At 31.9% G+C, this 27,133-nt stretch overlaps 1 protein-coding gene across 7 annotated transcripts in view; it reads left to right on the top strand.

The window, feature by feature from the left end:
- The window catches only part of Col11a1 (collagen type XI alpha 1 chain), a 208,372-nt gene that overhangs the window by 151,988 nt on the left and 29,251 nt on the right, over positions 1 to 27,133 (top strand). For all 7 annotated transcript variants that reach the window (XM_078026837.1, XM_078026836.1, XM_078026841.1 and 4 more), the window contains 12 exons: positions 4,368 to 4,475; positions 5,364 to 5,417; positions 8,866 to 8,919; positions 9,445 to 9,552; positions 14,059 to 14,112; positions 16,352 to 16,405; positions 17,631 to 17,684; positions 22,037 to 22,090; positions 22,472 to 22,579; positions 22,842 to 22,895; positions 23,502 to 23,555; positions 24,732 to 24,785. In XM_078026837.1, coding sequence (XP_077882963.1) covers positions 4,368 to 4,475; positions 5,364 to 5,417; positions 8,866 to 8,919; positions 9,445 to 9,552; positions 14,059 to 14,112; positions 16,352 to 16,405; positions 17,631 to 17,684; positions 22,037 to 22,090; positions 22,472 to 22,579; positions 22,842 to 22,895; positions 23,502 to 23,555; positions 24,732 to 24,785 — 810 coding nt within the window. The remainder of the gene's footprint in view (positions 1 to 4,367; positions 4,476 to 5,363; positions 5,418 to 8,865; positions 8,920 to 9,444; positions 9,553 to 14,058; positions 14,113 to 16,351; positions 16,406 to 17,630; positions 17,685 to 22,036; positions 22,091 to 22,471; positions 22,580 to 22,841; positions 22,896 to 23,501; positions 23,556 to 24,731; positions 24,786 to 27,133) is intronic.

The raw sequence follows: 27,133 nt of genomic DNA, 5'->3' as shown, positions 1-27,133 counted from the left end.
TAGACACTGTGTTAGGTAGTATTTTTTTTTTTAAGGAGGTGTCTGTTTAGGGACAGTAACAGAAAGTAATTCCAAAATGTTAGGTTAAAGGACCCATAAATATTCATGCAAAGAACTAGTAAAAAATGTAGGAAATATTGACCAAAATGTTTAATGCATCCCTTATATTCCCTCCTTTTTCCAAATATAAGTTTTGTTTTTTAACTACCACACAGTGGCTTTTGTTATAAAAATGTTATGGAATTATCACTAGGTGTAGACTTTCATGACAAAATGACAACATGGGTGATATAGAAGTCAAGCACATTCCCACTCACCCAGCATCTTGGAAAGGAAGAAAGTGGAAAACAAGAGCCATGCATATCCACATGACCCACTTGGCAATAACTATGGCCCAATCAGCATCCCTTAATTATCAGATTAGAAACTCACTCAGGTGGGCTAGAGAATGGTGCTAAAAACCTCTTCCAACTTACTGCATTGGTAGAAATATTTTGATAGGGATACTGATCCTTAGACCTATAACTTCATTGGGAGGTTATTACACATAAGAATTCAGATAGGAAACTGAATTTTTTGTCTTTGCGAAAACCAGCTGTAGAAATAGAGGGACGCTAGATTTAAAACACAGTGAAGTTACTGCCTTAACCATAAATCCTAGGAGTTAGAAGTTTTGGAAAAATTTGCTCCAAGTACTTATTACAGTATCAAATATATATATGAAATTGCAGAGAAAAGGGTAAGGGTCAGGACTGTAAATCTATGACTCATTTAGAATAAGAGCAATATTTAAAACCAGACTGTTAGATTACCATATGAGGCAATGTTAAGAGAGAATAACAGAGAATTCATTCTATGGAGAATAATAATGGATGTTAGTTGTAAAAGGATTCAGTAAGAGATAGAGTAAAACATCCATGAGTGATAAGAAAAAAAAAAAATGTGTGTATACATGTCTCCAGAGGCATGCCATCAAATAGGCCATGAGAGAAGAGTTTCTTTTTGTTCAGTGCTTTAAAAGGTAAAGAATACTGAAAATAAAAAGAGCAAACAGAGGTACTGGGATTTGACCCATTGGACATTATGACCTTATTGTAAATGCAGTGGAGTTCAAGGAGAAAGTGGATTCAAGAGACTTGGAGTCAGTGCATGTGGATCACCTCAAGAAAGCTCTGTAGCAATACGTAGGGTGAGCAGCAAATAGAAGTAGGACTGAATGCATTGCCTCCTCTTGTTATTGTGTTGTACACACATTTACCTCCTTCACTAGTAATAAGAAAAGAGTCAACTTAAAATTTAGGAAATTGAAGAAGTCAGAGCAGAAAAAGGCTACGAGCCTAAAGCTGATCAGTAACTGGGATGTGCATTCATCGCTATCATTTATTTAATTCATGATTTCTGACTAACATTAGAACTTCTTGGCCACAGGAAATCAGAGAGCTGAAACTCCAAACCTTGGCTCTTATGTTCCAACGAAAGAAAATTTAAAGTCAGACACCAAAAATCATCAAGAGAAATTTATTTTATGTGAAAGTGAGGTGAAAGTAAAGTAAAAGCAAAGTGAGTCTTAAAAGCAGAGAGCACTTGAGTAGGCTGTCTCCAAGCAGAGAATGACAAAGGAGACAACCTTGTCTCCAAGTTTATTACTGATAGATGTTTAACAGGATAACTGGGGACCACCTTCTCTACTCTTTGCTAATCAGGTATTCAATCCCTCCTTCACATTGGGAGGTGGAGTTTGTGACCTTAGTTGGTTTTCTCTGGAACTGTCGTGGTGGCCATCCTATTTAGGGGGGCTTCATCTACAAGTCAATTCCATGTTAATGTGGGCACTGGGGTCAATAGCTGGTCAGAAGTTACCTTATTGTGTCTGCACTGCTAAAAGAATCTTCCTTTCAGAGAGTTAAAGACACTTAGAGCCATAATTCCTAGCTTCACATCAATATCAATGGAGTCTGTCAAGAGTTAGTCCCATTAATCCATATGTTTTGATGTATTTTCCCATTAGGTCCTTTGCTTTTGCTTATTTTTTTTAATGAATTAACTTTGCTTTCTTCTCTAATTTGAAAGCAGTTTAAAAACCCTAATGTAATTTAAAGAACACTTGTGATCTTGCCTGCATTTCACTGCTCATTGCTAGCTACTATCTAACACTGTTTCCTCATTTCTAAAAAGAAGATAATCACAGTATTTTGTGAGGATTAGGTGAAATTATTGTTTTAAAGCATTTTCCAGAAATTGATATGTTTTCAGTAAACAATCATCATTACTTACACCAGAACTTTTATAGAGCAGAATGAAATAATGATCTTAAAATACATACATAAATTAACATTTGAGTAATTAGAGATGGATTTTGCAAATTGTGATTAAAGTTGAGGATGTGCATATAGGTTAAATATAAGACCAGGCCAATTACAGGACATGAAGGAGTGCAACTCACTGTGGGTTTTTAAGGTAAGATTTAGTATTTAATGTAACCAGAGGGGTATTAGTGGTAAAATAAAGACTGAATGCTTAAGGATAAATGGATGTTCCAGTAGTTGTGTAGGTGTCAGTCTAAGAGATGCATAAGGAGGAGAAGTGATGTCATTGTGAGGAAGTGTGAGTGGAAAATCTAAATTTAGAGTGCCATAGATTGCGGAAGGATTTTTCTCAACTTCACACAGACCAGGAACAGAAGAAATAGATAGCAAGTGACTCCAGGCTGGAAATTACATGTGCTATCATGAAGGCAGATGAGGATAAATTCATCTTAATTTGCAGTCGCCCTTGTACAAAACAATTAACTTTACGAGTTAAAGTTAGCAGGGGAAACCAAATTAAAAGGAAATTTCTAACTTGGCTTTTGAGTTTGAAGTAATGAAGTTTAGTAAAAGCAACACAGCACATTTTATGAGTATAGATAGGTTTGAAATATAATATTGTATTGAGGGATTTTTTTTAAAAAAGTCTTCAGAGTGATGTGAGAAGTATGTTTTATAATAAGTTTGCCATACATTTTGAAAACAAGAACATATTTTAAAAGTATCAACAAGTTTCCTTTGTTTAATAGTTATTTTATTTTAGTTGTCATTAATTAATTAATTAGATATGGTTGCATCAGAAGTAGAAGCCACCAGTAAGCTGGTTCTTTCTCTTAGGAACAGCAACAAGTAACTGATCTAAGAAATTATGTAATATGATCTGATTCGTTCTCTGGTTACAATGTAGAGCATGGTTTGAAAGGAAGTAAAAATGAATGTAGGAGAAAGCAGTGAGTTATTTCAGTAATTTAGACCAAGGACACTGGTACTTAGAATTCAAGAGTCAGTGACAGAGATAAAATGGAGAATAAATAACTAGGAGGGCTGGTGTTATAGCTCAGTGGTATAGTGTTTGCTAACATGCAAGACACCAAGTTTGATCCCCAACATTGAGTGGGACTAACTGGGAGACAAAGCAGATAAAAGTCAGTATAAAGGGCAAGAGATAGATGTTGGGGAAGTTTGGAGAGGTGGGCAATGTGAACACTGGACCTAATAACCTGTAGATGGCCAGCTGGTATAAAAAGAGAAAAGGGGATCACTGAATACAATTGAGCAATTGAGAATACAGTGTTATGCAAAACCTATGAAAGTTTGACTTTTAGGAAGTAAAATAGTTTAAACTCTGAAAGGGTGTTTTCTGGAAAGCAGAGGTAGTTTTCATTATCAAGACTTTTTTTTTTTTAATTACACAATGTAGGTAAATGTAAAAATAGGAAAAGAATGTCCCTGTCAAAAACAAACAAAAATAAAAATAGGAAAAACTAGCTCCCTTGTCATTTTGAATCAGGAAAAGCAGCAATGAATTAAAATACCAAAATCCAGAAAACCCATGACAGATGTGTTAAAATAGGAAAGAGTTACATCTAAAGCCTATTGTGAAGTTGGACATAGAAGGAAGTGGATTTTATGATTTTTTTTAAAGCCTTATATCTTCCGTATAGCTACTTCAGTGACACTAAGGAGGAGTTGAGGTTCAGCAAGTTTTCACAAACATCAGGCATCGGATCCGACTTGCCATTACTTACTTAGAAACTATGTGTCTGAGAGAAAAATTTCTCAGTTGAATCATAATTACTTCTGTGGACCAACGCTGAGATTCATAAATAATTTAAAAGACTGAGTCATAAAACGATATAGGGATCTTTTATGTATGTTATCATTTGCTGCTTGAAATTTTTTTTCCTTAGAAACATTAAACAATTTCCTTGTCAAGTATAGGAACTAGGTTATATCTAGAGTATATATATAAAAATTGTAGCTGCACTTAAAAATTGTAGCACACAGCTAGTTGTTAGGTTTGTTACAACAAATTAATGATCTGTTTGATTTTCAATATAGGGAGAAAAAGGTCCCCAAGGCCCTGCAGGGAGAGATGGAGTACAGGGCCCCGTGGGTCTCCCAGGACCTGCTGGTCCTGCTGGCTCCCCTGGTGAAGATGGAGACAAGGTCAGTGTCCAATATTTTGCAGAACGTGTTTGAAAGTTTAATTTTTTTCTCAAATATTTTATAATTAGTCTAAGATTGGATGACAGGTGGAAGGTAACCTTTATCAAACTTTACCATACCTTCCACATATGGGAAAGTTTTATTTTAGAGGTGGAAAGCTAGTATATCTTCCATAAAACAGTATGTGGGATACAAATAGGAAAATGAAATAAGAGAAAAGTAGCAGTAAGAAAAAAATAGTAGATGCCAACTACTATTTATTTTAAAAAATGTTTCTGAAATGAATGTAAAATAAAAATAATTACCTGCATATATTTAGCACTTTCATCTTAGATATTATATGATAAGACTTAAGAATGAGTTATATACTAAATTGACAAGTATAGGCTCTCTTACTAATATATAAGAAAAGACTTTAAGCTTTTTATTCCAAATGCAAAGTTGTATTTGAATTTAATAGATTTTCTAATATTATTCTAAAATGCTATAGAAAATTTGTGAAACAGCACTACTTTGAGTATGTGCATTATCTTACTATTTGAAAAACTAGGAGAAAAGCAATTTTTGATTAATGTATGGTTATTTGTCTCTGCACCAATGTGTTTCCATTATCATTTTACAGTGGGATATTTGAGACAAAATCAATTTTTTAAATTTTAAATCCAGTTGCAGTATTTCTCCATGTTAATCTGACTTTTTGTCTATATGTTAGTCAAAACTACAAAGCTAGACACAGAGATCCCAGGATCATACATCTTAAATATTGATGTTAAATGCTAACATGGAATTGTGTTAAAGATAAAATGTAATAATTCAATGATAATGATAACAGTGCAATGCAAGGTACAATGTTACAAATAAACTTTCACTTAACTCTCTCAAATACAGGGTGAAATTGGTGAACCAGGACAAAAAGGCAGCAAGGGGGACAAAGGAGAAAACGTGAGTTTCCAGCTGCTTATTTCCAGCGTTCATTTAACAGCTTTTACTGTTTACCATGGATAGTTTCCCATAATACTATTTGCTTTCCTAGCCAAATGTTATAATATCAATACTTTATTACCTTTGTGTTATATCATTCCATAATGCTGTACAATTCTGTGAGGTCTTCTACTTATGTCATTAAGTCCAGTATGATAGTTGTAGGTTATTTTTAAATTCCACTCTAGCAATGAAAGAGTACTGTAATGCAATAGCCAGCCTGCTTTTCCGTGTGGGAAATACTATGCAAACATATGCCAAATTAAATACCATTCCTGTGGTCTTTACCTGTATATAAATTGATAAATCTGTTTCCATATATTCTAAGTACTTATTTTGGAATATGTTTCTGAACAAATCATGAAGCTGGTGAAAGAATTTCTGTTGTGTAGCCAAATGGTGTGTTCATTCTTGCCTCTCGGCCTTTTTTTATTCACTGTTTACCAGTTTAAATCCTATTCAAATTATATTTTTGTTAAATTTCCCTTCTTTTAGATTAAGTAAGGTAAGTGATAATGTCTCATGTACTTTCCCTCTGCATTTATTCATTAATTTATGCCCCTTAAAGAGCATCTACAGACATTTAGTTCTTATTTTCCTCTTTTTCTTTCTTTAAGTGTTTCATATTCTGCAATAAGAAGGCAAGTTGGGGAAGTGCAGAGTAATGTTCTACATTTGTTATTTTTTCAACTAGTATAGAAGTTTACATAACATTCTAGAAATTATATTCTAATAAGCCACGACTCTGTTCTGTGACCCATTTATCATTCTGATGCTTTTCATGTTTCAATTATTGCATACCTTAAAACATAACTTTGAACAAAGTTTTTTTTTTCTTTTTAGAATTGATTCTTAAACTGAATAGTCACCAAAATCCAGTGTGATGAATGGTCCTAACTAAAGAGAATAATTTGTATCAAAACAAAAACAGCTTTCAGATAATGCAATATTTAACCCATCGTGAGTCCTTCATGTATTTCTATATCAGGAGAACACAACCTTAGTGAGTGATGGGCAACATTGATATGTACAAGTATCATAGGAAATTATATATGGAAACCATATGCCTAAGTGTGATGCAGTTGCTATTGGATATAAATTAAAAGTTCTATTTTAGTAAATTACCTTTTCTTAGGTTTTGTTTAGATTTCTTAAAGATACGTAAATACATTTTGTCTAATTAGAAAACCTTATGTGATTTCCAGAAGCCATGTTTGAAAGGTTTTATTTCCTCCTTAAAGCTATAATTAAATATGACTGGATGACTATAAGCCAGCAGTTCTGAAATATTTTTGTCTCAGGACCCTTGTAGATTTAAACACTTTTTAAGAATGCCAAAAGCTGTGCTCCATGTGGATTATTATACTATGAATTAAACTGAGAAATTTTAAATACTTACAAATTGGTTCATTAAAATTTAGAATGATAATCCCCAGGCAGTTTTAATGAAATATATCTATATTTCCCCCCCAAAAAAAATATATATATAGTATATAGTACAAAGCGATACCTCATATTTTGGGGGTCTAGATTAATAGAAGAAGCTATATCCTCAAATGTGCTTCTCACTGCAGTCTGTAATGATACGTTGTTTTGGCTGAAATCCAGGCTCACATATATATGAAGTTGGAAAGGCAAGAGTGTTTTAAAATCTTTTTTCAGATGATTTGGGGTATTTTTTATTCTACCTCAACATTTGATAAATCGTAACTTTTCTTAAGGTCAATTGTGGTATGGAATCTGCTATCAAAGCAGTGAGCTCCTTGTGCTATTACATATTTATTGGTCTACCTTGCACTGTGAATGACTCTTTTCCTCATATATAATTTTATATCATCCTTCAATGATCATTTGAAAATTATTGGTTGACTAAGTAAGATCTTCAAAGTATTAACACATTACTTTATACAATATTAATAACATAAGAAAATGATTTCAGATTGGGCAGCAGTGAGGCCTGCAATGGCAGATATAAGATTTCAGAATTCTAATTTTGCTTGAAAATTTCAATGTGATCTTTGATGCCTTTATAAATACTGTCAGTTTTTTTTTTAATTCACAAACTTCCTTTACTTTCATCACATCTCTGCCAAATTCCCAGGTTAAATAATTACAGTCTTACTGTCTGTCTTGTCATTTAAGTAAAAATAGAATTCCATATAAAAAGTGCTGCCTCAGCATCAAACCAAACTACAGTCCAAGTGCCTTTTTGAAAGAGGCGTTGTACTTCAATATATAACAAAAGAACTTTTTCCTTCAGTTTCGTCCTATGAATATCAAAGGACATGTGCTATTTTTTATGTGCTATTCCTGACAAAAGAAAGTCAATATTTAATAAAATGAAGGATGATTCATGCTTCATCAAGAACATAAACATCATTTTATGATGACAGAGTTCAGGACTATGAAAATATAGTTATTGCTTTTATAATTTGTAGCTATTGACATGATGATTGTTAAAGTCATCAGCAATTTTGTCATCATTAGTGCATCATTACTGCAAATGCCTAGATTGTATAAAAGATAACATCGTAGTGTTTTTATATGAAGAATTTTGAACTGGAAGAAAACTCAAATGGTCTCAAATACCCTCAGTGGTTTGTAGACAACATTTTTGGAATCTTTGCTGTAAGCAATTGTCCCCAAAGGTGGTAACCATAGAATAAAATAGAATTCAAAGACTCTTGATTGCTTTCATATCTTTTATAGAGCCTGACTAGTCTTAATGCAAGAAAATAAGATAGCAAGGATGTATCTATGCAAGTAAAGCTCATAATGCCTTTGGAATCTATTGCTCAAAATAAAGAGTCCAATATACTTGATATATAACACCAAGTTTGCATGTGTGCACATATTAGAGGTTTGAAATTTTCATGTATCTAAATTACATACTATCTCTAGGGAATCTTCAGAATTCTCATGTTCTGTTAGAAGATATTACATAGACAAATTTTTTCTTGTGCTATTCCTGACCCATACGTTTTCACTAAAGAAATCTGGTATTGTGAAAAAATTTTAATGTGAACCTTCGACTTGATTAATATACATCAAGTCGAAGGTTCACATTAAAATTTTTGTACAAATTTTTTGTACAAATTTTGTACAAAAATTAGTGTACAAATCTATTTTTTACATATCTACCACATATAGATGAGAAGGCGTTCAATAAGTGTCAATTTAAAATTGATTCCAAATATGAAATTATGGATCTCCAAGGAGTAAAATAAGCAGCAGTTGACAGTTCTAAGAGTGAAAATTTTCTGAGTAATGTAGCTGTTTGTTCAAAGGGTGTAGAGAGGTTTAATAGACCTTGATCGGTCAAAGGTTTTGCTTTTATATTGCAAAGGTTTTGCTTTATATAGGATTTTCTGGCTTCAGTTTTAAATTTACTGGTCTTTATCTCTCTCAGGGTCCTCCCGGTCCTCCAGGTCTTCAAGGACCGGTTGGTGCCCCAGGAATTGCTGTAAGTATTCCATTTTGTTCAACCAAGATCTCCTTCATGAAATTTATGAAATGTCACATAACCCAATGACTTTTTTGTGTGGTAATGTTTTATTCGTATGTTTGACACTGACTCACAGTTAATTTTTGTATGGTAATAAGTTCTATTTGTATGTTTGATATTGGTCATGTTTAAATTATATTGCATAGCTAACCAAGCTTATCCTTAGAACAAGATAACGTGACTTCCTTTGGACCTAGACTGTAACTGGTTGAAAATAACTTAATGTGTAAAACATTTTTCGCTGTTAAAAAGCTTTTGCTTCATTTGTATATATGATCAACTCACAATCAGCAGTACTCCAGAAACATGAAATATTAGCAACATGAACAATGACACGTTTGTAGCAAATAGTGGGAATCTAGTTTACATTTTACTTGGTTATTCTCAAATATATCCACTTTGAACAAATTGCAATGGAGACAGTTTATGACTCGTATCATAATGGTTTTCCACTTCATGATCATTTTCCTTGCTGCTCCCTAGGGAGGGGATGGAGAACCAGGTCCCAGAGGACAGCAGGGGATGTTTGGGCAGAAAGGTGATGAGGGTGCAAGAGGTTTCCCTGGACCGCCTGGTCCCATAGGTCTTCAGGTAAGTGGTTCTCTGATTGTTCATTCCATCATTTCCACCTGGTTCTTATGTCAGGTTCACCTAATGGAGGCAAGAAAAGCATCTTTCCTTGTTTCTATGTAAGAACAATATTTAACTATAATGATTATTTTACTCTTATATATGTCTGAACTTCAACTGCCTTTTACCAAGTATTCTTAATTTTTCTGAACATGTATGAGCCTGATTCCTGTTTTTGCAGTACATTTAGCCCTTAGGCTAAATACCCCAGATCTTATAACCCCCTTTCTTCATTCCTGTATTTTTTTAAAAAAATGAACTACATATGTATAAGTCTGATAATTAAAGGTAAGACATTAGAATGGTTGTTTCCTGGGTCTTATAGCAGAAATTTTAATAATTCGGGTAACAACAAACATTCAAAAGCATTAAGAGAAATAGCACACTGCCAACAAATAGTAAGATAAACAATAATAGGTAAAGTAGATTAATAGTAAACCAATTAAAATGGCTTCATGCTTTAAAATTATAATTTGTGTTTTATAAACCATATCTGGGAAGGAAATTTTATATTGCAAGACACTGTAGATGAGAAATTTTTATTTCTATAGTATAGATCTTACAAATGGACTCTTGGCCATCTCTATTCTGAGTATGATTCGCTTTCCACCTGATGTTCACTGATTCCTATAAACTTTGCAACCATCTGGTCTTTTTCCCCTTACTTATTCTATACTTACTATTCTCTACATATCTAATGATTCCTTGTAAGATTGTAAAGTTGTTTTAAATGGAATTTAGGTAATGTGGATGTTACTTGTGCTCAATTAGCAATATTAGAAATGGTAAATTAAGTCATCTGGTTCACCATGCCTAAGAATTTTAAAGTCATAGGAAAGTATATGCAAGTGAAATTTATATATATTTAATCATCTTTATTTTCCTAAATAAAATCATAAAAGTATTGGATTTTGGTATTAAATAGCTTGTTATGTACATAATTGTACAAATTACATCCTGTCACATAATAATTTTAATGTAATTATTATTGTTAAAATAGGGGTTTTTTTTACTAGTTAACATGATATTCTAATTTTCTGCTTCATTTTAATGACAAAATGTTTTTATGCTTGAAAAGTACAAAGCTTTACTTTCATATTTGTTGTGTTTGACATTTTTATAGTTGTAAATAAATAGTCATGAGTACTACTTACAGTATGTGTGAGAAGTACACATATTTGAAAACAAGAAAGCATTAAAACAAGATCACCAATGGATGTGTTACTATTCAATTTCTGTTTTTGTCATGTATGTGATTACTCTGAATTCTGTAAGGTTGTTATTTAGGAACTTGGCTCTCATGGTTAAAAAAAGTTGCCTTGTGGTTTATATTTATAAAATTGCCACTATTTGCTGCAATAGAAATTATCACCTTTTTCACAAAATAAGAGAAAAGTGTTCCTTGGTGAGGATGACTCAAGATATCAATTTATTAAAAAATTGTTCATATTGTCTCATAACTACACCTTTAAATAGGGATATTGAAAATATGCTAATTTAGTTAATATGTACACAATTACATCTATCCTTTAATTGATTCTTCATAGAGATAGGAGCAATCACAATAGACATAAATAATAATAATCTAGTATTTGAATAAAATTATTTAATTTGATATTTACTATTTATCTGCCTATGAAGAGAAAGAGAGTGAGTGTTTTTTTTTTCTTGTGTGCCTGTGTGTGTGTGTGTGTGTGTGTGTGTGTGTGTGTGTATGTGTGTGTGTTTCAGAGAGAGAGTTTTTGACCTAAATTCATTTTTGGTGTTTCACTGAAGTGGCAGATGATTTTAAATTCACAAACCCTACAATAGAACCTCTCCATGCATAAATCACTCCCTAGGAGAAAGTTAGGACATATGAAAACTGATTATCACTAGAATACCATTAAGCACATTTAGTTACTTGCAGAAAGAGAATTTCGCTTATTATATCTCTATTAATTTCAACAATAAAAATATTACATATTAACTCAAATTACAATACAACTTAATTTAAAATATTTTGATTTTTTTTAATTTGGAGGTTTCTGTTGAACTGATCATATGCCTAAAATAAGATGACAATATAAAATGTACTTGCAAGAGACAAAAAACTACTAACATATTTATGTAACATTTAATAACATTTAATATGGGGATTCTCAACCAAATGCACTATATATTAAAATTATGTATAAACTTGGACTAAAGATAAAGAATGTGCCTTAATTTTTGTAATGTTTTTACATTTATGTTGCAGTACATATTTCTTAAGAAAATTGTCTTAAAGTGAAATATTTGTTTCATCTGTGTTAAACTTTACTTGCACGTTTAAGTATTTAAGTTCTTGTACTGCATAAATGAAATGGAGTGTCTGAAGTTGACAACCTTAGATTCAACCATGGTTGAATCTAACATTTTAGTAATCTGCCCCTGGTAATTCTGCATAGAGTACTATCTAAGAAACAATACCTGGTTACTTCTTTGTAAAAAACTTAAATATTAATTCAAAACACTGCCTTCAGAGCATGGTAACAGGTTAGGAAGCACATATAGCAGTCTCTTAGATATCTTACTAACATTTGAGGGAAACAAATTAAATCAGTATATATATATGACTGGCCATTATAAGTCAGTAATTAAGTTTTACACATAAAATGAATATATACCACATTTTAAAAGTTTACAGATATATTCAGTAATGTACTCTTTCCTGTGGGTTATGTGGAATTAGCAGGTCATAAAAACAATTTCAGGGTTATTACCTGCATTTAAAAAATGAGATAGAACAGGATATGGTAAAATAGAATGAAAATTTCAAAGGTCATTATCTATCAAAATGGTGAACATTGCTTTTTGAAATTCATGGTTCAGCTATTTTGCACATGCTTGCATGTGTGAGGATTATAAGTAAATATTATTGTGGGTCAGGGTCAAATAATTTGTAACCATTACAGTGCCACACCAAAATCAATCATTTTATTAAAATACCAGCATTTATTTAGATCGTTAGCATTGTTTATATTTTTTGTTAGTTAGAATACATTTGAAATACCATAGTACAAACATTAAACATAAATTTTGTGGATGCTAGAGGAAGAGGTCAGTGGTAGCATGATTGCCTACCATGTGTGAAGCCCTGAGATTGATCACCAGCACTAAAAGCAAAACAAACAACAAACAAATCTATGTATGAAATGCAAATGTTGTATACAAATGACTATATCACCAAAAAGTTTAAAAAAGAAAATAATTTATAATCTTACAATTTAAAACTTACCCTGTATTTCTGGCCAACAACTATTATACCTATTTCACATACATATTCTACAGTTAAATTTATACCATGTATCTTCATTGATATTTGGCTTTATTATAATATATAGTATTCATGTTTAGAATATTAGTATCAAATTAACAGTAGTATACTATTCTATAAGTTTGTTTAGGTAGCTATTTTTATGTAGCTATTTTTCCTGAGATTAAACATTTGAAATAATAGAGAATTTTCAATATCACAGTCAGTATTACAAGAAACTTGTTTTTTTTTTTTTTTTGGCTTGTTTCTTTTGATTTGCTTGCTTTCTTAGGATTCATTCATTCACCACTTATTCAACAGTATTTTATTGAGATCTTAGTTTTTGTTTGTTTCTTTTTTGTTTGGCCTCTGCCAGTTCTAAGGGAGAAAACAATTGGCACTGTCCAAAAGTAGGCCAAGATTATAAGTATGTAGAGAAGTCACACAGTCATGTATTAGGTATACAATTCAAGTACACACAAGTACTGTTGTGATAAGAGAGAGAAAATATAAACACTTCTGCTAATTGAGTAAGTGATATGGAAAAAGTAAAATAATTTTCCCATAAAGATGGTCAAGTAAAATTTGAATCCGCCTGTTCTAGGTTTATATTGTAACACAGAATTTCTCCTAAAGCAAATGGATACAGTGGGAAACAATGTATAAATTTATAATTTTCATGGTCATATGATTTTTTTAAGATTCAGAGATGAATTAATAGGCCCAAACTTCAGAAGATATGTATAATATTGGAGATATATTGAAATATCAATTTTACAAAAGAGTTTTTCAAAGTGATGCTTATCTATAAAAACCTTCCCTAGATGAGATATTCTGAAATAATCTGGGATAAGATTTTTCAGAAGATCTGTACCATGGCAATGTTATTATATCCAGTTCATTAAAAAGGTAGAATAAATGGGTAGGTGTTCATAAATTCCAAAATTATATGATGTACTTAGTTATAGTAAAGAAAATTCAACAGTATAATATTGTACAAAGCACAGATTTTATCTGTAAATGTAGGTATAATATTTTATCACATGAGAGCGAAACTTCCATTATAAGTATTTTAACAAATGTTAGCTTCTGCATTTTAATCTCCATGTATTTATCTTACTTTATACTTAATTCGTGACTTTTGACAAGATATATTGAGTGATTTTTATTTTTATACTACGTTTTTCTAGGGTCTACCAGGTCCACCTGGTGAAAAAGGTGAAAATGGAGATGTTGGCCCCATGGTGAGTTTGTATTTTCTACTTTTTGATGATTATTGTGAATCTCCACACTGTTATTTTCTTTTTAAAAAAATTTTTGGTTCTTTTTACTTATACATAATGTTATGATTCATTTGGACATAATGATAAAAGCCTGGAATATACTATATTATGCTCTATTTCAGTCCCCAGTATTTCCCATCTCCTTCCCCCCTTCCCTTGCCCTGTTTGCTTCTGTCTACTGTTCTTTCTGCTGTTTACTTTTACTTTCAGGGTTTTGTTGTTGTTGTTAGTACCATGGGTATGTACATGACAGTGATATTCATATATGTACATAGGAAACTGAGGTCAGATTCATTCCTCTGTTCTTTCCTTATCCTATCCCCTCTCCCTTATCCTTTTTCTTCAGTCCTGTATACTATAGGGATGCAGCCACTTCAGTGTTTATAACAGCACAGTTCACAATAGACAAGCTATGAAACCAAAGTATCTCTCAACACATGAATCAACAAAGAAAACGGTGTGTATATATACACAGTGGAGTCTTACTCAGCCATGAAGAAGAATAGGTGGAACTGGTAAATGGGTGGAACTGGAGAATATCATGCCAAGGAAAATGAGTCAGACTGATAAATCAAAGGTCTAATGTTTTCTTTGATTTGTGAAAGCTAGTCCAAAGTAAGTGGTAGTGGTGGGGAAGACAGGGAGGAAAAGAAAACTTGAAGGGGGCAATTCCATTGAAATAGAAGAAAGATTAGTGTACTACTAATTTCTTCATTAGAATTTATTGATCTGCACAAAGTAGTCCTAAAGACAATGGTGCTTTCTGTTTTACCCCTCACCTTTTTCCTATTCTGTCTCCATCTGCAGCTATTAAATATTGGTATCATTATTTCAGCTGTATCTCCTTTTCTTTATTTCTCACCTCAGAATAATGCTCTATGCATGTTTGGCCTTCATGTGTTGTTACTTTCTTACCTTTATGTCTATTATAGAGAGGCCATATTTTAGTTGCTTCTTAGGCTTTCACTTTGGACTTTGATGTGGAGCAGCATAAAATAAATAATAATCACACCAGATTTGTGTAATTGGCAATTGTTGATGGATAATGAGATTTTCTTGTAATACTTTGAAACAAATTATAAGTTTAATAAAGAATTCAGTCGTAATTAGCATGATATGACTTATAACTATCTGCATTTATTAATTCTGACTTTCTGCCCTAAAACCTGAAACTAAAATTTGAAATGCATATATTTGTTTATTAAGCACTAATTTTGATAAGAAAATAATTTGCCAAAGTAATTGAAATCTAATATGAAATGTTATAAATACATTTCATAATTGCTCTTTCCTTTCAACATTGCCCTCAATTTTTACTTTCTTGAGAAAACAATTTTGATAATTTCATACCTGTATGTTAGATTTTATTCACTTTAAGGACCACAACCAGATTAAGTAGAAGAAATGTGGAATAATCATTGTTGATTCAAATAGCTGGTTAATAAGACTTCCAAGCAGCATCCAATATGTAGCAAACTACTCTTTAGATATGGTTGCTATGGTTCCATGAATCATTGATATGTTCTCTCTGACCTTATGGTAATAGAGAATACTAGAGAAACTTTTCAACCATGGCATTAGAATAAACTGAGACCTTTAAAAAAATACCAGTGTCCTGGTATTCACTACAGACTGTTTTAATTAAACCTTGAGATAGGGTTTTGGCTATCAGTATTTCGATATCTAATAAAAAATACCTTAGGTAATTTTAATGCACAGCCGGAAAAAGAAACTTTGGGGACTACAACTAAAGAGTAATTGTTATATCCATGTCACACACACACACACACATGATCCAAATACAAATTAATAAAAAAATCAAAGTGCTTTTATTGAATTAAAGAATTCTAAATGTAGCCAAGTGCCTTTTTTCTCTTAACCTCATGGTCCCCTTATATTCTAGTATATTGTTACATAAAATATTACCAGTTATATTATGAATACATCATATTAGATGGTAGCAACAGGCTTTCTTGTCCTATTTTCTAATCAAATTGATTTTTTAGCGAAGGACTGATTTCTTCACAGATATGTGTGAAGGATTATTTGTATCTGTCAGGCACCTTAAAACCCTGATATGCCCAACTGACTATGATTTCATATGCTTCAAATTTCTTTTAATTTTCTTACTCACAAAATAAAAATGTTAAAGATGCATTTGAGTTTGATTCTTATAAATTTTATTATTCATCTTTTACAGGGTCCACCTGGTCCTCCTGGCCCAAGAGGCCCTCAAGGTCCTAATGGAGCTGATGTAAGAACTGTCAAATATATGCTGATCATTTTGAAGTTACTTAAGTGTTGGTATTATTTCGTGGCAGATGTTTTCTGAGATACAATGGAGATAATCATGCCACTGTTCAATGTTAGAAGTGGATGAAAACTCAAGGATCATCTACTCACTCCACTTCATTATTCAGGGAGAGAAACAGGCTTTCCAGGGAACAAATATAAAATAGACACACAGTTCACATTCAAGATATGTTCATTGGTTAGTGGCAAATACTACTTATGTTATTTCTATTACAGTGAACCACATTGTTCAGGTCAAAATACTTTAACTACGCCTTGCATATGATTACTGTTCAATAAGTAGTTGCTGAATCTTTCAAACATAAGCTTTATCTTTAACAATGGCATAAGGGGATGGTTTGTAGTTGCCTTTGCACTAGTGTATCTGTACCTTTACACATGTGCCCAAAGTCTTTTATTTAAAGGCTTTGCATTTTGTATTCTTGGTCTATAAAATGTGTTAGAGTAGTATGTGCATAAGTGCACCTCTTAGTGTCTAAAATGTTTCCTCTCAATTGTATAAAAAAAGACATTCCTGAAACTGACATTGGTACAGTGTTATAGGATTTGGAAATGTCAAGTCATATGTATCTTATTGTTATCATGTTTTGGAGATCTCCTTATTTTGTGTTTTGACAATGAAGATGTCTGTGCTTTGCTCAGTCTTCTGGCTGGTTTTCTTTGCTTTTCCAGGCCTGCTTTTAATGCTAGCAGGACAGAACTGAGTAAAGTACACCAGAAGTAATTGATCTAAAAGAGCGGTTGGTTTTCAATTCCCCCTAAGTAATTTCAAAATTAATCATTTATAAAGGGGGTATTTTTCATATGGATTATTATTTATAAAGGGGGTATTTTTCATATGGATTATTATTTAACTAGAGTCATAGTTTTAACCCACTACAAAATCATCCTGTAAAATTTACCTGACTTCCAGGGTAGAGAGATCAAAATTATGTTCCAAGTGTCAGCTGGAATGATCAGACCTGCAAAGACTACTGCTCTACATTAGAAATTCTGGAGAATTTGAAAGTCAATGTGCTAAATTAAATTATTTGTTGTCAGTACATTTAACAACAAAATTCTAGCATATGTTTCTGTCTCTGAGAAAAACTAGATATATATTTATGAACTTATCTTTCAACACAAGAATAAGGATAACTAAAAGTATTACATTTTCTACACTAAAGGGACCACAAGGACCCCCAGGATCTGTTGGTTCAGTTGGTGGTGTTGGAGAAAAGGTAAGAAATTTAGTAATATGCCATTTGAAATAGCTGAAAGTGAGAGCTTTTGATAATATTGTATACTTTTATATATTTTGATAATATTGTATTAAGTGCTTCTAATTTAAAGGGATTTTAAGTATTTTACATATAGTTATATGACTCACATGACATCTACTCTAGTACTTAAACACATTAAAAGTTAAAGTACTTTTGAGACGCCTTGTTTTTGATTGCCAGATATTGTACTGAATGCTGTACATGGATTATTTTCTTTAATCAATGCAACAACTTCATAATGATGGTGTGTGTCATCATTATCCACCTTTGTGAGCTAGAAAGCTGAAATTAAAAAATCTTCAGTAATTTCATCAAAGTTTTTTCATTTAAAAATATGACACTCCACTCCATGAATTTCTGATGGGAGTACAGTCTCTAGATAGTCATAGGACTGAACATAGAAGAAATTTTTCAATGTAACTGACTTCAAAGGGAAATAGAAACATTCATGACACAAAAGAATTAGTCATTGATTTTGTCATGTTTTGAGTTATATTTTCATTACTAATAATATGACCTGTCTTTGGCACTTTTCAAAATAGTTAGCATATGCCAAAACATCCAGGTTTGGAATAGCTTCCTTTTCTGATGAACATGATTTCATTTTAATAATTTTCTCTTCTTTTATGAAAATGTCAAAATGATTCGCTGATTTTTTAAAAATTTGTATTCATGCTCACTTCTTAATAGAATTATGAAGAAAATTATCATTGGTATTTTCTTGATTTAAAAAATAATTTATTTACCAGTTTTGAGGAAAGAATTGAATTTCATAGCAGAAAATATTATATGGTAAAAAATTTAAATTTTTCCTGAATTTGATAATTATTTAAAGATATCAGATTTATCCCAAACTTTTAAAAGTGATTCTGCTTGTCTTTAATAACAATGGCTTAGGAAGCTGAGGCGGGAGGATCACAAGTTTGAAGAAAGCCTTGGAAACTTAGCAATGCATTAAGCAATTTTAGTGAGATCCTGTCTTAAAATAAAAAAATACAATGACTGAGGATGTGGCTCAGTGGCTAAGTGCCCTGGGTTCAATTCCTGGTACCAAAAGGGAAGAAGTGATTCTGCTCCTTGACCTCAAGTCTCGACACATTTTATCTTTTACTGAATTATTAAAATAAATTCATTGATTTTAATTAAAGAATTTGAAAGTGCTGGGGTTGTGGCTCAGTGGTAGAGCATTTGCCTTTCATGTGTGAAGCACTGGCTTTGATCCTCAGCACCACATAAAGATAAATAAATCAAGGTATTATGTCCATCTACAACTAAAAAAAAAAAGAAAAAAGAATTTGAAGCTCAGAAATAAAATGTAATAACAGAATGTGTTATTTTGATGTTTACTTTAGAAAATTTATGTGATTATTCCAATACATTAATTACTTCATTGGAATAGTTTGTGTTAGTGCATCAATGGTGTAGTTTATTTGGATATCTTTTTTATATTCTGAAATTGAAAGTTGAGTGTTTAAGCTGTTCTGGTGGTTGGAGGGTGGGATTGAAAGAGAATTTGTCATTGAGGTCAGTTGTCCTAGGAGGAAAAGCTTAAGACAATGCTGATATGTGGATACTTGTGTATCAGATCAATGACATCAGCCTTCACCCTTTTCTTTGTTACACTATCACTTTTTGGTTCTAATGCTGTCTAGTAGTGTTCGACTCAGTCCTTGGTTTTACTAGCCATTTCAGCTTGTTTCCTAAAGATTTCAAATACAGGGGAATAGTTCTAAGTTCTTCATTGGCTTCTTTTATGCTTTTTCTTCTGTGAAACTCTTGCAGATAGACACTGATGTTTGGAGTTTGGAGGAAGTCCCACACTGTTTCCATTTTGTTTAAAGCCTCTGTGGTAGCACCTTACCAACTATGAGTTTTATGAGAATGATTCAATCTAGTTGGTGATTTGATTTTTATGTTTTAAATGTTCCTGATTTGAAATTTGTTACATGACAAAAGAGAGTTCTAATTTTGTTCTTTTATTATATTTAATTTTCTATGTGACACCAAACAGTATAGAAATAAAACACTTTAATCTTATTTATTTATTTTTTTATTTTTAGAATCTGCTATATATTATAGATTTCTGACATCATCTATCATTCTGGTTGAACATATCCCCATTTATATTTTGAAAACTTTATTTTCAGTCATTAAAAATGAAAAATAGAAGAAGGCAGTGTCTTTAGTCATTGTGTGCTTTGGGTAAACATATTTAACATGTTCATGTAATGTATATTTACCATAAAAAAACTTCTGAACTTTAATAATTCCCTCAAAAGAGGATATTTTCTTAATATTTAATATGTCTATAGCTCTGAACATACAGAGTAATATATTGTTTCTTCTGAAAGAAGCTGCACTTAAACAAGCAAGAATTATATAGATTGAGGTAAAAGGTTATAAGACATTACACTTTCATATGCTAGCACTTTATCATATACCAGTTCTCTATCATATAACTTACATCAAGTATTATTCTTTAGAATCAGTATTTTGTAGTCTTGTTGATATATTCCCTTTGGCATTATTTTATTCATTTGTAATTTTGTCCTGCCCACTTTCAAAAATTGGAACTGAGGTATTTCTAGAAAATATTAATTATATCTTGTGGGATTGCTATATATATTGTGCATACTTGCACAATAAAGGTAATTTTCATATGTGTTTCTGAACAAATGAATATTAATGTATTGTTCTTAAATTTGACTTTATAATTAAAAAGATCATCCTTAAATAGTAAAAATTATTTAAAACCATCTCTTCACTGCCTATCATTTTCTCTATTAAAAAATGGAAGAAAGTTTTATAGAATATGTTTAACTTTACAGTTGACAGGGATTTAAAAACCTATAGTTATTTGACCTGTAATTGCCACCTCTGCATTATTGCCCTGGCTTAATATGGTACATAAGAAAACATTTTGTACAGAATCAACATATTTTCTATATTCTAAATAAATATTATATGTATACAATATATATAAAATATTTAACATGAGCATTTTACAGTTGATTTGAATTGCAAACTACTTGTTTACATTCAAAGGTATGAATAATCCGCTCATTAAAAATATTACTATTATATATCAATCCATTAGAGTGAGATAGCACAACAATTTCTTTCTCCATAAATAATACAAATGTAATATTTTACTTGTAAGGATTATCCAAAATTCTGGAAATACTTGCTATTCACCTTGAGAGTTGAAAATTTACACACAGTAACTACTACTGATAAATTTCTTGAAATACTTGATGTCTTCCACAATTATGCAGATAACATAAGGAGTTAAAATATGTGTATATACTCAAAGAGTGAGAATTTTGTACACAAAATAGTTTCCTCTGTGCCTATAATTTGCTACCATTGAAACCACTGAGAAGCATGGAGTTTGTGCTACAAATATTGGAAATACCAGGGTTTAAAATTAAAGGAAACTAGGCATCATGTATCTTTTTCAATTTAGAAGTACACAGCCCACTTCAGAATTGCTAAGATCTCTGATTTTAGAGTTGGTAGACCATGATTTTGAGTGGAAATACAGTGCATGAATGTTCTGTATTATTTAAACGATCACTCTAGCATGTTGTTTTATTTTTATGTATTTCTCTGTGTGAGGCATTAGCAACAGGCTTTCATAGCTAAAATCTACTTGTCTAGAAATTTATTTATTATTCTGCTAAGCTAGAAAATAGCCATCCATATCTAAATGAGATCATAAAAGCTATGAAATTTATTACAAGTGTATTCTCAAAGGGAGCAGTTTTAGTTAGTATCTAAATGCCTTCTATACCTTATAATTATAATCTTTTTTCTGTGTTCTCCTGATCTCTATTAACCGTATCCTATAGGATTCATAATATAGCCTCAAATTATTAGATGATTTGTTATGTTAAAGCGAAAGTGAATTCATATTTCAGTAAGAAATAATTTGAAACTTTTAATCAATAAAATTGATTATAATGTAAGTATTGGTGCATACAAGTACATGATTTGTTAGGAAGCATTCAGATGTCAGTTATATTTGTTTGGTGGTAAGCTGACTTGATTGCTGACTATAATTAACCCATGAGAATTGTAATATCAATCCTATGTGGTTCTGTCTCCTCATCTGAAAAATAAAAATACTGAATTCATTAATATAAAAAGTTTCTTACTCTTAATCAAGTTTTTATTTGTCTTTTTTTAAACAATAAAATAATGGAGTGACTACTCTCAAATGTATGATCAAAACAGAAGGCAGATTTACAACTGCAAGATGTCATTTATCTACTCTAATGCTTATTTATTTATTTATTTTTTCCTCATAGGGTGAACCTGGAGAAGCAGGGAACCCAGGGCCTCCTGGAGAAGCAGGCTCAGGTGTAAGTGTCATCTTATTATCAATATCGGATGTTAGTGGTTTGTAAATTTCTTTAAAGCATTTTGAAATGTAACTTAACTACCAGTAATGATTTAGGTTTTTAGTTTCCCTTTCCAACCCATTAAAAGCAATCAGAAAGGCAGAGACTTAATGCTTAATACCATGACATACCCTAGACTATTTCCATTCACATATAAGTTGAGAAAGATAATATTTGCCCAAGTGAAAGCATTACAACTAATAACGTTGACTAGATGCATTCTGTTATACTTTTTACCATGTTCAAAACAGAACCCCCCAGCAAAGAATTGTCTGCTTAATATGCTGAGGTTAAAAACTGATTTAAAAACTTGTAAAGTAACTATTTTCTTATGTTATGTAGGGTCCCAAAGGAGAAAGGGGAGAAAAAGGAGAAGCTGGTCCACCTGGTGCTGCTGGACCTCCTGGTGCTAAGGGGCCACCAGGTGACGATGGCCCCAAGGGTAACCCGGTGAGTGAGTTTAATTCCCTTTAAAGTGGCATTTATGCCAGACTCACTTTTGAACTTTTTATAGAAATATTAGAAATCTGGTTAGTGAAGCTGACTTTTCTTCATTTGATATGTTCATAAACATTCTTAATTAATTTTACTTTTAAGAAATTTTCCAGCACAAGAAATATTCTCCCTAGTCTTTGCCTTGACTTTACCCTTTTAAATTTCAAAATTTCATATTCTTTCTTTATTTATTTTTCTTCAAAAAACCTCCTTTTAGGGTCCTGTTGGTTTTCCTGGAGATCCTGGTCCTCCTGGGGAACCTGGCCCTGCAGTAAGTATTATGGAAAAAAAAATATGAATGATTTTGGTAGGGATGTTCCCAGTGTTTCTCTGGTAAGAAGAATGGAAGAAGATTCTTCATTACTTAAATGGACTTTCAGAAACAGAACAAGAAAGAAAACAAACAACTACAAGAAAATACAATGTTATTACTATAGATTATTATTTCTACATATATGATTATGTTCTTCATTTAAATTAATCGGTCAGCTTTACTAGGTCATACAAGTGACCTATTAATAAAGTTGCAAGGTGGTTGTTTTTCCCTGTCTCTTTTAATAAGGCAAATCCTACCTCCTACTGCACCATATCTGTTCCTAGTGTAAGGATGAACTTGCCTTTCACACTAATTGCCTCTTCTTACTTGCCTTATATCAAAAGCATACTATATTTTTAATCTCATATAGTAGCAGTTTCATTTATCTTTATGGAGAGAGTAAGAGGCACCACAGTCCTAAAAGAAAGTAATAGTAATTTTATTTGTCCCTCTGATAATTTATCTCAAGAACACTCTAAGATAGTCTGTTAAACCTTTTTTCCCTGAAAAAATGAAATATAGTGAAAAATGTCTGGATTCATTTTCTCTTGTTGATCATAGGGTCAAGACGGTGTTGGTGGTGACAAGGGTGAAGACGGAGATCCTGGGCAACCAGTAAGAAAGCCCATGAAATTTTTTCTTAATCTTTACACACTCAAGTTATTTTAAAGCAATGATCACCTTTCAAAAGCACACCTCATTGTGTGTACTTTTTTCCAAAAGAAATATTTGAATTCCAGTTTAATCTTAGAAGTGCTTTTCTTGAGATGTATCAAAAATATAACCAAAGTCCTCATAATAAAAACTACAGTCACAGGATACTAATGATTTGCCATACTATGTCAGATTCAGTTATCCATTCATTTGTGTTAAATAAAAATATCTTTTTTTATATCTGTTGTTTTTAGATATACATGACAGTAGAGTGTATTTTGACATATTATATATACATGAAGTATAGCTTATTGTAATTAGGATCCCATTCTTGCAGTTGTACATGCTTTGTAGTTTCACTGATCATGATTCATATATGAACTTAAGAAAGTTATGTCTGAAAAAAATAAGACTGAAAGGAAGAAAGTCTACTTAGTAACTTATCATTAGCATGAATTAGTTCAATTGCTAACTTAACTGAACTTAGCATAATATAAACCTGTTTTTTTAGTTTTTCATCTTTCAATTTGTGAATGGCAGTGTGTGCTTTGACTACATAAGGTGGGTACTAAGTTAAGTAGCACCTGAAGATAACTGCAGTTCTATCACAATTTTGTCTCTAGAACCATATCCATAAGGTATTTGCACTCAGAGATGCAGGCTTCGGCCGTGTAGATGAGATTTCTGGATCAAATCTCAGCATATTGTGAATACCTGGGCATAGCAATGCTAATGCTATATAAGTAATTTAGAGGTAAAAGCTTCATAGTTTCAAAAATTTATGTGATTATGAGTAGAATTATTAATGGCATGAGTCTATTAATTAGTATACTGGTTGAATATTTGCCAAATAGAAATTAGCATTTTTTAAAAAGACAGAGTTTTACATAGAGGGAATCTGATTCACTCTCCTCTAGCTTTGAAGATTACCATAAGAATTTATCAACCTCGTTTGTAGATATCTGGAGGAAGTTTAGGTATCTGAAATTAAGCTGATTTTTTTAAGGAAAAATAGATTTGTGGAAATGAGGAAGGAAGATCTATTTAAGTATAGGTTTTGAGAAATTATATAATCCATAAGATAATTTCCAATTTCTTTAACAGTGTCTTTCATATGTAATTTATATTTATTTATAGGGTCCTCCTGGTCCATCTGGTGAGGCTGGCCCACCAGGTCCTCCTGGAAAAAGAGTAAGTTTTTTTTTTTTAATTCTTCATTTTGAAATATCTGTTCTTTATTCACCATGTATTTAAACTTATGCATGTAAGCTATAGGCAGTATGTTCTAAGGATACTGAAAAATGTGTCAGAATACTTACTAAAATAGAAAACTCTTTAACCACTTCAATATCATGATGAAAATAAGAAAAACAACTCCTATTTAGGGAGTGCTTAGTACTCTCCTCAGTGAAAATATAGACTGTTATAACAAATTCCAGTGGTACCCTGAACATCAACTCCTGGAGTACCATGTGGGGAGTACCACTGGTAGCTTAAAGTATTGCAAAAACCTGCATGCCATACCAGTAAAATATTCTCAGGAATCAGTATATAATATTATATTGCTTTACATGGTCAAGCTTCTCTTTCTTGTGAGTAAAAATTCAAAAGAATTTTCCTGAAGATCTGTACCAACATACAAGTATGTGTTGTTCAAAGTATTAACTGCAGAAGAACTTGGATTTTCAAAACTCTTAAATTAAACTAAATTTAATTTGCTTTTCTATTTGATTAACATAATAATTTTATATATAATGGGGCACAGTGTGATATTTCAATTCAGGTATATAGCATGCACCAATCAAATCAAGGAAATTATCATTCCCTCTCCTCATCATTTATGGTTGGGAAGTTGAGGCTCCTCTCTTCTAGATCTTCACAAAACTGTACATCAGCTTATTATGAACTATATTATGATTATTATGAACTATAATCCTCCCTCTGTCCTGTGCAACAACACTACAACTTATTCCTTCTACCTGTGTTTGGAACCTCTTGTCCAACCTCCTTTTACGCCTTCTCCCTTCCACCCTGCTGAGCCTCCAGTAATCACAGTGTTCAAATTGGCTTATTTTAGCTTTAGAGAGAATGTACAATATTTATCTTTCTGAGTCTGGCTTATTATACTTAACATGATGTTCTGTAGTTCTATCTATTTTCCTATAAATGACAGTACTTCGGGTTTTTTATTTCTGAATAATATTCCATTACATATATGTAGCACATTTTCTTTATCCATTCATCTTTCTGGGAACACTAGTTTGACTCCATATCTTGGCAATTTTGAATAAGATTGCTGCGAACATGGGAGTGCAGGTATCTCTTCAGTACGCCAATTTAATTTCATTTGGATATATAAGCAGAAGTGGTATGGTTGGATTATATGATAAATCCATTTTTTTTAATTTACTTTAAGGAACCGATATACTAATCTCCATAATGACTATACTCAATAACATTCCCATGAACAATGCATTAGAGTTCTTTATTTCCACATCCTTGAAGAATCATTTATTTTTGTCTTTTCAATGATAGTCCATCTATTTCTAATGACTTGCAATTATTATTTTGATCTCCTCTTTTTATGTATTTGTTTTTCATCTATATTGCTTCTTTTAAGAAATGTGTATTCAGACTATATGCCCATTTTAGAAATTGGATTATTTGTTTTTATGCTGTTGAGATTTTTGAGTTTCTTACAAATATTTTCTCTCACTCTGTTGGGTATTTTTCTATTCTGTTCATGGTATTTGCCTCTGCTATGTAGAAGCTTTTGGTTTGATATAACCTCATCCGTCTATTTTTTGCTTTTGGTTCCTGTATATTTGGAGTCATATAATAAAATGCCTATATAAATGTCTAGAAGTGTTTGCTGATGTTTTCTTCCAGTAATTTATGGTTTTAGTTTTTACACCTGGGTCTTTGATCCATCCTGAGTTGATTTTTTAGAAATTGAGAGATAGAGGCAAGTTTCAGTCTTCTACATGTGGATATCCAGTTTTTCTTAAAGAGACTGCCCTTTCTCCCACTTCTGTTTTTGGTACCTTTCTCAAAAATCAGTTAGTTGTATAGGGTTATTTCTGGGATCTCTATTTTATTCCACTGGTCTGTCTGTGTACAAGACCATGTTGTTTAGGTTACTATGGATCTGTGTTATGTCTTGAAATCTAGAATTATGTCACTTTCAGCATTTTGTGTGTGTGCACACGTGTGCATGTCTGTATGTGCCCACATGTGCACGCGTGTGTGTATGTGTGTGTGTGCTGTTGTTTTCAATATTGCTTTGATTATTTGTGGTCTTTGGTGGTTTCGTATGAATTTTAGACTTTTTTCCACTAGTTCAATGAAGAATATCATTGGTATTTTCATAGGGCTTGAATTTTAAATTGCTTTGGGCAGCATGTTTAAGGTTTTTCTTACTATCTATGAAAATGGGAGTTATTTCCTTTTTTTGTATCTACTCATTGTTCAGAGATTTTCATTATAGAGTTCTTTCACTTCCTTGGTTAAATTTATTCCTATGTATTTTATTTCTCTTC

Source organism: Ictidomys tridecemlineatus, chromosome 11, assembly GCF_052094955.1.
Source record: "Ictidomys tridecemlineatus isolate mIctTri1 chromosome 11, mIctTri1.hap1, whole genome shotgun sequence".
Lineage (NCBI taxonomy): Eukaryota > Metazoa > Chordata > Mammalia > Rodentia > Sciuridae > Ictidomys > Ictidomys tridecemlineatus.
Note: the sequence above shows the minus strand (reverse complement) of the source record. Positions and strands in the feature narration are given on the sequence as shown.